Genomic DNA, 11,141 nt, shown 5'->3' with positions numbered 1-11,141 from the left:
TCTCAGAAATGTTTGACATCTGAAAAGATTATCGTCCAATAATTCCTGACAGCGAATCACCTGACAGCTGCATGTCACTCCGTCTATTCGTATAACCATCAATAAAGTCTGAAAAAGTTAAATATCTATAAAGACAGAGAAGCATTTCAATTTGAGAACATATATAACTTACGAGTAAAAGTTTATGGTGGCAAAAGAAAACACTAAACATGAAAGCAGCTCTAAAATCCCCCCCCAAAAAACATTCTGGATCAGTCCCTGTGGCTTCCATCCCAGTGGAGCGCTGCTGTCCTCTCTGTATCCTATAAGATCAGTCCCTGTGGCTTCCATCCCAGTGGAGCGCTGCTGTCCTCTTGGGTTGTGGTCTCCCTCTAGCTCGTCTTTCTCTTTGCGTAGGCACACATGTAAAGGATAGCTGCAACACACAGAACAGAGTCGTTCAGGACCATGGATGCACACACTGGGGACCCAGAAAGGATTCTATGATGTCAATAGTTTAGTTTACAGTATAGTGTTATAGGGCATGGGTATAGGCAACCTGAGGCAGTATAGTGTTATAGGGCATGGGTATAGGCAACCTGAGGCAGTATAGTGTTATAGGGCATGGGTATAGAGGCAACCTGAGGCAACCTGAGGCACGGGTGCACATATTTAGCCTGGCCAGCATTCCTTTTCGGGTTCATGATCCGGTCGGGAGCGGATGATATCGCTACGTCATGTTGTAGTATTGTTTTGTAGTCATCAGGATGATATCGCTACGTCATGTTGTAGTATTGTTTTGTAGTCATCAGGATGATATCGCTACGTCATGATGTAGTATTGTTTTGTAGTCATCAGGATGATATCGCTACGTCATGTTGTAGTATTGTTTTGTAGTCATCAGGATGATATCGCTACGTCATGTTGTAGTATTGTTTTGTAGTCATCAGGATGATATCGCTACGTCATGTTGTAGTATTGTTTTGTAGTCATCAGGATGATATCGCTACGTCATGTTGTAGTATTGTTTTGTAGTCATCAGGATGATATCGCTACGTCATGTTGTAGTATTGTTTTGTAGTCATCAGGATGATATCGCTACGTCATGTTGTAGTATTGTTTTGTAGTCATCAGGATGATATCGCTAAGTCATGTTGTAGTATTGTTTTGTAGTCATCAGGATGATATCGCTAAGTCATGTTGTAGTATTGTTTTGTAGTCATCAGGATGATATCGCTACGTCATGTTGTAGTATTGTTTTGTAGTCATCAGGATGATATCGCTACGTCATGTTGTAGTATTGTTTTGTAGTCATCAGGATGATATCGCTACGTCATGTTGTAGTATTGTTGTGTAGTCATCAGGATGATATCGCTACGTCATGTTGTAGTATTGTTTTGTAGTCATCAGGATGATATCGCTACGTCATGTTGTAGTATTGTTGTGTAGTCATCAGGATGATATCGCTACGTCATGTTGTAGTATTGTTTTGTAGTCATCAGGATGATATCGCTACGTCATGTTGTAGTATTGTTTTGTAGTCATCAGGATGATATCGCTACGTCATGTTGTAGTATTGTTGTGTAGTCATCAGGATGATATCGCTACGTCATGTTGTAGTATTGTTTTGTAGTCATCAGGATGATATCGCTACGTCATGTTGTAGTATTGTTTTGTAGTCATCAGGATGATATCGCTATGTCATGTTGTAGTATTGTTTTGTAGTCATCAGGATGATATCGCTACGTCATGTTGTAGTATTGTTTTGTAGTCATCAGGATGATATCGCTACGTCATGTTGTAGTATTGTTTTGTAGTCATCGGGATGATATCGCTACGTCATGTTGTAGTATTGTTTTGTAGTCATCAGGGTGATATCGCTACGTCATGTTGTAGTATTGTTTTGTAGTCATCAGGATGGTATCGCTACGTCATGTTGTAGTATTGTTTTGTAGTCATCAGGATGATATCGCTACGTCATGTTGTAGTATTGTTGTGTAGTCATCAGGATGATATCGCTACGTCATGTTGTAGTATTGTTTTGTAGTCATCAGGATGATATCGCTACGTCATGTTGTAGTATTGTTGTGTAGTCATCAGGATGATATCGCTACGTCATGTTGTAGTATTGTTTTGTAGTCATCAGGATGATATCGCTACGTCATGTTGTAGTATTGTTTTGTAGTCATCAGGATGATATCGCTACATCATGTTGTAGTATTGTTGTGTAGTCATCAGGATGATATCGCTACGTCATGTTGTAGTATTGTTTTGTAGTCATCAGGATGATATCGCTACGTCATGTTGTAGTATTGTTTTGTAGTCATCAGGATGATATCGCTATGTCATGTTGTAGTATTGTTTTGTAGTCATCAGGATGATATCGCTACGTCATGTTGTAGTATTGTTTTGTAGTCATCAGGATGATATCGCTACGTCATGTTGTAGTATTGTTTTGTAGTCATCGGGATGATATCGCTACGTCATGTTGTAGTATTGTTTTGTAGTCATCAGGATGATATCGCTACGTCATGTTGTAGTATTGTTTTGTAGTCATCAGGATGGTATCGCTACGTCATGTTGTAGTATTGTTTTGTAGTCATCAGGATGATATCGCTACGTCATGTTGTAGTATTGTTTTGTAGTCATCAGGATGATATCGCTACGTCATGTTGTAGTATTGTTTTGTAGTCATCAGGATGATATCGCTACGTCATGTTGTAGTATTGTTTTGTAGTCATCAGGATGATATCGCTACGTCATGTTGTAGTATTGTTTTGTATTCATCAGGATGATATCGCTACGTCATGTTGTAGTATTGTTTTGTAGTCATCAGTCATCCGGAACTTCATTTTCCCTCAAACCGATTTTTCCCAATAAAAGCTACAGGCTACGAGAGCTTTTATTGCTATTCTTCCGGTTTGAGGGAAAAGGAAGTTCCGATTGATAGTTCCTGCCTGTCGACTACAAAACAATACTACAACATGACGTAGCGATATCATCCTGATGACTACAAAACAATACTACAACATGACGTAGCGATATCATCCTGATGACTACAAAACAATACTACAACATGACGTAGCGATATCATCCTGATGACTACACAACAATACTACAACATGACGTAGCGATATCATCCTGATGACTACAAAACAATACTACAACATGACGTAGCGATATCATCCTGATGACTACAAAACAATACTACAACATGACGTAGCGATATCATCCTGATGACTACACAACAATACTACAACATGACGTAGCGATATCATCCTGATGACTACAAAACAATACTACAACATGACGTAGCGATATCATCCTGATGACTACAAAACAATACTACAACATGACGTAGCGATATCATCCTGATGACTACAAAACAATACTACAACATGACGTAGCGATATCATCCTGATGACTACAAAACAATACTACAACATGACGTAGCGATATCATCCTGATGACTACAAAACAATACTACAACATGACGTAGCGATATCATCCTGAGGACTACAAAACAATACTACAACATGACGTAGCGATATCATCCTGATGACTACAAAACAATACTACAACTCCAGACCGGTTCACACTGCAATTTTGTAACACAGACCAGGCTTTCCTCCGAGGTGGAAAGCCTGGTGACGCGAGGTTAATACAAATTACATCATGCGCATAATTCTATATTCATTCAAACTCCTAACTCTGACTGGGGACTGGGGAGGGAGTCTGGTAGAGCGTTGTGTTAAGTCTGATGATCATTATCTTGAACATGATTTCCAAGAAGAAATAATGGTTGTTTTACACAAAAGCTGTTGGAATTATTACATTTAGATCTGGTGTCATTGTACTTAGTGTTGATATGGTGTCATTGTACTTAGTGTTGATATGGTGTCATTGTACTTAGTGTTGATATGGTGTCATTGTACTTAGTGTTGATATGGTGTCATTGTACTTAGTGTTGATATGGTGTCATTGTACTTAGTGTTGATATGGTGTCATTGTACTTAGTGTTGATATGGTGTCATTGTACTTAGTGTTGATATGGTGTCATTGTACTTAGTGTTGATATGGTGTCATTGTACTTAGTGTTGATATGGTGTCATTGTACTTAGTGTTGATATGGTGTCATTGTACTTAGTGTTGATATGGTGTCATTGTACCTAGTGTTGATATGGTGTCATTGTACCTAGTGTTGATATGGTGTCATTGTACTTAGTGTTGATATGGTGTCATTGTACTTAGTGTTGATATGGTGTCATTGTACTTAGTGTTGATATGGTGTCATTGTACTTAGTGTTGATATGGTGTCATTGTACTTAGTGTTGATATGGTGTCATTGTACTTAGTGTTGATATGGTGTCATTGTACTTAGTGTTGATATGGTGTCATTGTACTTAGTGTTGATATGGTGTCATTGTACTTAGTGTTGATATGGTGTCATTGTACCTAGTGTTGATATGGTGTCATTGTACCTAGTGTTGATATGGTGTCATTGTACTTAGTGTTGATATGGTGTCATTGTACTTAGTGTTGATATGGTGTCATTGTACTTAGTGTTGATATGGTGTCATTGTACTTAGTGTTGATATGGTGTCATTGTACTTAGTGTTGATATGGTGTCATTGTACTTAGTGTTGATATGGTGTCATTGTACCTAGTGTTGATATGGTGTCATTGTACTTAGTGTTGATATGGTGTCATTGTACTTAGTGTTGATATGGTGTCATTGTACTTAGTGTTGATATGGTGTCATTGTACTTAGTGTTGATATGGTGTCATTGTACTTAGTGTTGATATGGTGTCATTGTACTTAGTGTTGATATGGTGTCATTGTACTTAGTGTTGATATTGCACACTGACTGTCAAGACAATGTAAACATGGCACTTACACCCCTGCTGTAGGACATGTGGCTTTCACAGTCTAGCTTTGAGGACATTTCTACATAATTTCTACTGCAACTGGCAGCAAATTATACGTCCATGGGTTTTTGGGGTTTTATTTTCTCCATCCTTACCTGCAAGCGAGGTTGTGAGCACAGCAAACCAGCCTAGTCCGCAAACTACAGGGAAGTAATTTCCGATATCATAGATGGAATAAACGATCATGGCCACCCCACCGAAGACAGCTGAGAAAGGCGAGAGATCGGGAGTTAGAACATTATTATTCATAGTGGGCATTCATGCATTTACAGTGCACTTTTTACATTTAGCAGACGCTCTTAATCCAGAGAGATTTACAGTAAGCAAGAACACCACAAGGTAATACAATGGTCATCAAGGATGATAAGCAAGATAACAACATATCATCCGTCTAACAGTAGAATATCTGTACAATTAAACTATGAGTATGATACATTATAAAGTGCTATCCATCCATCCATCCATCTTCAACCGCTTATCCGTAGCCGGGTCGCGGGGGCAACAGCTCCACCAGAGTGCTCCAGACTTCCCTCTCCAGAGCAACATTAGTGACTTCCTCCTGGGGGATCCCGAGACGTTCCAAGGCCAGTGAGTCGATGTGTTTCCTCCAACTGCGCCTTGGTCTGCCCCGGGGTCTCCTCCCAGTGGGACGTGCCTCGAGGACTTCCATAGACATAGACATAGAGTGCTATGTCTAGCTAATATGCTATAAATTGCACAATGTTCGCCTCTGCATACTCCTGCAAGGTCATCGAGGCAAGTGCTACGGGGCATGAAGGGCTTAGGTGTCTGAAGAGGTTCAGACTACGGCTCATAATTTATGTCTACATAAATCAGGGGTTCTCAACCCGTGGGTCGCGACCCACGGGTTTTCACGATTTTTCAAAAATAGCAGACCTACAAGGTCATAGCGCGCCACTCGGTGGCGCGCTATGAGCTTGTAGATCTGCTATTTTTCAATAGCTAAATTATAACAATGCTTAAAACACCAAAAGGGGTTCCCGCCCAAAATTTAAGGTTATTGTAGCAGTCAATTTATATTGGGGGTCGGGAGGGGGCGGGGCGGGGGTCCCGAGACGTTGCCAAAGCATTTTCGGGGGTCCCCGGCCAAAAAGGTTGAGAACCCCTGACATAAATGACCTATTGCATACTCCTGCAATAGGTCGTCGAGGCTATAGGGCAAGTGCTATGGCAAGTGCTGCGGGCTAAGATGGAGTCTGAACTTGCAGAGGTGAGTTTTCAGTCCACGGCGGAAACGCAGACTCACAACATGACGTCACTGAGCCGCGGTGGTAAGCAACTCACCGCTCACCCAAACACATCCCTCTTGTTTTTTACTACGGTGGTGATCACCTTTATCCTCTAAAACTGGAGTATGAAGTGACCTATACAGGTGTGTGTGTGTGTGTGTGTGCAGGCCCGTGGGAAGTACTTTACACTCGCAGGGGCTGAGCGTCTAGTAGGGGGTGCGCAAAAATGCGCGTGCACGCGCATCATGCACGCGCATTTTTGCGCATTTTCACGCGCAAACGTGGCCTTTACTTTCCCTCTCCACACGCAAGTTATATGAACGAACTGACACAGGCAATTAACCAGGATAAGGTGCCAATACTGTGATACAGCATATTTATTAGGCCTGGCCTATCTCTTTTTTTTTCTTCCCCTCCTGTTCGAGGGGGGGCTGTGCCTGGGGGGAGGGGGTGCTACAGCCCCCCCAGCACCCCTACTTCCCTCAGCCCTGTGTGTGTGTGTGTGTGTGTGTGTGTGTGTGTGTGTGTGTGTGTGTGTGTGTGTGTGTGTGTGTGTGTGTGTGTGTGTGTGTGTGTGTGTGTGTGTGTGTGTGTGTGTGTGTGTGGAGTAAGACTCACCGGACATAAAGAACAAAAGCCCTGCAGCCAACAGGTTGATCCCCTGGCAGGAATGACAGCACGACACACCAACGATGAGGCCGAACAAGTTTATCCCCGTCAGTAACGGGATGATGAAGGTGGCGTCGTGCTCCGTTGTGGCTGGTGGAGGAGACGGACATGGAGGATCACCAGTGAGCATGTGGATTGATTGATTGATTGATTGATTGATTGATTGATTGATTGATTATTAGACAGAAATGTGTCGCTAGGCAACCGGCCGCCAGGTGAGCATAGTAGCCCTGCAGACAGCCAGTAGGGGAGGAGGAGGCAGAGCGCATGCCAAGAAGAACACGCCCACTCGGCCTCGTCATTGAACAGAAGTACTACCCCGCCTACCTGTAGGCTCAAGGCCAAGTGTACGCACCTACGCCACCTTCCAGGGAAGGTTAAAAGGGAAGGATTGACTGCCTCTGCGCTCATTCCCCACGGACTTCTGAGAGGGACAGTTCGGGCATGCTCGGCGGTAAGCGATATCTCACCCATTCTCTCACACCAGGCTTATATCCATGTTAATATGAGCGTCATATTAAAGTCCATCTTTCTCCTGTCAAATCAGGTTCCCCCGGAGAGATTAATTTTTTTTGAGTGGAATCATGCTTCCAGACCAACCATAGGCCTACTGTAATGCATGGGACCATGGGAATGCCAGTGATGAAGGTCCCCTGCACGTTATGATGCCCTTACGATTATTTCTGCATTGCTGGAATGTGGAAGTTTAGACACTGGCCTACTAAACATACTGTCTGGCAGAAACCGTATTTTACCTTTTTCCGTAAATTAATAATGCCCTATACTTCATCATTTTATGTCACACAACAGTAGCGAAAATAGCCGAGCTTGAATACAGTAGATCTGCTATTGTTGGCTATTTTTTAACTGGAATCCTGAAAGGTATAACATTTGTATTTAATCATAAATGCATTTAGTTATACTTATGTTTGACTGGATTAAGGTTGGTGAGGGGTGCGTTAAAACGACCGGATTAAGGTTGGTGAGGGGTGCGTTAAAACAACCGGTTTAAGGTTGGTGAGGGGTGCGTTAAGGGTTGGGAGAGGGTTAAGGTTAGGTTTAGGTGTGCTGCCCAGTGGGAGGTTCGATAGGAACTAGCATCATGTAACTTAATGGCGGGTCTAAACTATGTTATGTACATGTGCGACGCGTGCACAGTACTTACGGATTTGACTGAAAGCCACGGGGAGAATCAGGATTGCACCGGCAATGGCACAGAGTAGACCACCCACCACACATTTGTACATCTTGGCTTGAGACTGAGAGCACCTGTCAGAAGAGCTACAGAAGATACAGGGTGAATTATCAAATATTTAAAGCATATAGAGTTATAGACAGTTCTATCCCACAGCAACCATTACATACAAAACAAGACAACATCTAAAGCTCAGTAGGGCTCCACATGACTACTGTGCAGTCAATGTCATACACTAGTAAATTACTAGTAAAGGAACTACAATTCCTATACTTGTATAGTGTTGATAATAGTAGAATATGTGTGCAGCTCTTGCCTCAGAAGACAAAAGGTACCGAACACTGACATATTGCTTGTATTGTCTCATAACTTACGTATTGATCTTCAAGTAAATCTCAGTAAACAAAGATGTCAATTTGAAACCAACATACTACACAGAGCCAGCCAATAAGACACACTTAAATATCAAACACATACAAAATGGCCTCACCACACCCAGTATAAACCCAGTATTCTACAAAAATAACAACAAATACAGATGAGCGAACCAACCAAGGGGGGAAGGGTCAGTAACTCTCTCCAGCTATCCATTCACACATCATTGTCTCCAACAGCCGAAGGCACGGGGAGAGTATGTTTTATTGTCTCCACCAGCCGAAGGCACACAGGGAGAGTATGTTTTATTGTCTCCACCAGCCGAAGGCACGGGGAGAGTATGTTTTGCACTCTGTCCGTCCGTCCGTCCGTCTGTCCGTCACCAGCTTATCTCCGGTGCCACTGGCCCGTTCGATGCCAAACTGCGCACACACTCTCCCTTGATGCCAGCGACGAACCTCTGCCCCAATCTTCCCACAACTGCCTGTTATAGTGCCACCGATTTTTCCAAAACACATTTCTTTTACATTACTCGTGCACATTTTATCCACACATCACGCAAATCGGCATGCACTATATCTCTATAGTCATGTGATCAACACGGACCTGTCCGCTTCCCCATATTCCGTCCCCATTGGCTAAGATTGCCTTCCAAATTTTGCCGGATTGGGTCCGTATTGAACAAAATGCCTAAAGTCACACGCCGTGCGATTTCCGTGAAATTACACACATACACACATTCCCACTATAGTTGCAACCGTACCGTTACAGCACTGGAGCCTGCTGGGCCGTACCGTTACAGACCTGGAGCCTGCTGGGCCTCGTCTCAACCGTACCGTTACAGACCTGGAGCCTACTGGGCCTCGTCTCAACCGTACCGTTACAGCACTGGAGCCTGCTGGGCCGTACCGTTACAGACCTGGAGCCTGCTGGGCCTCGTCTCAACCGTACCGTTACAGCACTGGAGCCTGCTGGGCCGTACCGTTACAGACCTGGAGCCTGCTGGGCCTCGTCTCAACCGTACCGTTACAGCACTGGAGCCTGCTGGGCCGTACCGTTACAGACCTGGAGCCTGCTGGGCCGTACCGTTACAGACCTGGAGCCTGCTGGGCCTCGTCTCAACCGTACCGTTACAGCACTGGAGCCTGCTGGGCCGTACCGTTACAGCACTGGAGCCTGCTGGGCCGTACCGTTACAGACCTGGAGCCTGCTGGGCCTTGTCTCAACCGTACCGTTACAGCACTGGAGCCTGCTGGGCCGTACCGTTACAGACCTGGAGCCTACTGGGCCTCGTCTCAACCGTACCGTTACAGACCTGGAGCCTACTGGGCCTCGTCTCAACCGTACCGTTACAGCACTGGAGCCTGCTGGGCCGTACCGTTACAGACCTGGAGCCTGCTGGGCCTCGTCTCAACCGTACCGTTACAGCACTGGAGCCTGCTGGGCCGTACCGTTACAGACCTGGAGCCTGCTGGGCCGTACCGTTACAGCACTGGAGCCTGCTGGGCCTCGTCTCAACCGTACCGTTACAGACCTGGAGCCTGCTGGGCCTCGTCTCGTTTATTCTGCAGCCGCCGCACTACACGCTTCTGACGTCCAAGGAAGAGAGGGATGCAAGATAAAAGACACACACAGAGAGAGAGAGAGAGAGAGAGAGAGAGAGAGAGAGAGAGAGAGAGAGAGAGAGAGAGAGAGACAGAGACAGAGAGAGAGACACAGAGAGAGAGACAGAGAGAGAGACAGAGAGAGAGAGAGGGAGGGGTCCCTCGTCAAACAAAGCTTCAGTTGTTGCAACAACAGAAGAGGCAGTCAGGCAGAGACAGACGTGCCATTATCACTGGAATATACCCCCTGATGTTGGATACTGGGAGTCCAGGAGTCCCCAGTCGGTGTCACCGTGTCGGCTATCGTCCAGCCCAGAGATGTTTGGGGAGAGAGAGTGCCGTCATTGAGGGGGCAGAAAACAGCCCGCTCACGTGGTTCATCTACTCGTTTGTCACAGAAGAGCCGCCATTGGACTGGCCCCATGAAGTGAACATGAGTTGTCGTAACTCTCTCATCTAAACGGCGCTAGTTCAGCCCACAGTGCATCGGCCATCACTTGCATGTCATTGACGTGTCTGTCAAATCAGGTTCCCTGGAGAGATTCAATTTTTTCCCGCATAGCGGAGTGGAATCATGCTTCCAGACCAACATACAGTAGGCCTACTGTAGTGCATGGGACCATGTGATGAAGGTCCCCTGCACGTCATTTATGATGCCCTTACGATTATTTCTGCATTGCTGGAATGTGGAAGTTTAGACACTGGCCAGTGAATTCATATTCCACTGCTGGCCTGCTCGATGTGCCTAAAAATCACACCTGTGTGAACTGAGTGGTGCAAATCCCCCCCCCCCCCTCTCTCTCTCATTAGCAGGCAACAGTGCATCTCTCTCTCTCCGTTTCTGGCACAACAGCGCCACTTTTGGTACTCATTGGTACTGGTGCTCATTAACGTCACACACAAGCATAGTTGAACAACACGGACATTGCTGTTCCTTGGAGTGGTTGCACCACTCAAAAATGGAAACTAAACACGGTGGAGCAGCTTTATGCTTCTACAGGCCTACGGCGTGGAACAAACTCAGACTCTATGGGCAGTATTATGCGTGTCTTAAGTACCAGGTCTTATTACTTAACTTAAGACCTGGAGGCGTGATCAATGCCATTTGGCTATTCTGAGTGGCCAAACAGCATTGACCAT

General features: G+C 44.7%; 1 protein-coding gene across 2 annotated transcripts; it reads right to left on the bottom strand.

Moving 5' to 3' along the window:
• Positions 1 to 352: 352 nt before the first annotated feature.
• Positions 353 to 9,998, bottom strand: LOC306939730 (uncharacterized protein). Of its 2 annotated transcripts, none has more exons than XM_079524417.1 (6): positions 9,932 to 9,998; positions 9,630 to 9,639; positions 7,993 to 8,108; positions 6,777 to 6,917; positions 5,004 to 5,114; positions 353 to 415 (listed from the first exon to the last, which is right to left on the bottom strand). In XM_079524417.1, exons 3-6 carry the CDS (start codon positions 8,072 to 8,074, stop codon positions 372 to 374), a joined length of 378 nt encoding a protein of 125 aa, XP_079380543.1. In that variant the 5' UTR covers positions 8,075 to 8,108; positions 9,630 to 9,639; positions 9,932 to 9,998; the 3' UTR covers positions 353 to 371. The 2 variants fall into 2 exon arrangements, with proteins under 2 accessions (XP_079380543.1, XP_079380542.1); XM_079524416.1 differs by lacking the exon at positions 9,630 to 9,639 and adding an exon at positions 9,880 to 9,889 and having other exon boundaries at positions 9,932 to 9,991.
• Positions 9,999 to 11,141: the final 1,143 nt, after the last annotated feature.

This window comes from Electrona antarctica (genome assembly GCF_951216825.1).
Source record: "Electrona antarctica genome assembly, chromosome: 16".
In the NCBI taxonomy this organism is placed as follows: domain Eukaryota; kingdom Metazoa; phylum Chordata; class Actinopteri; order Myctophiformes; family Myctophidae; genus Electrona; species Electrona antarctica.
This window is presented reverse-complemented; position numbering and strand designations above follow the sequence as displayed.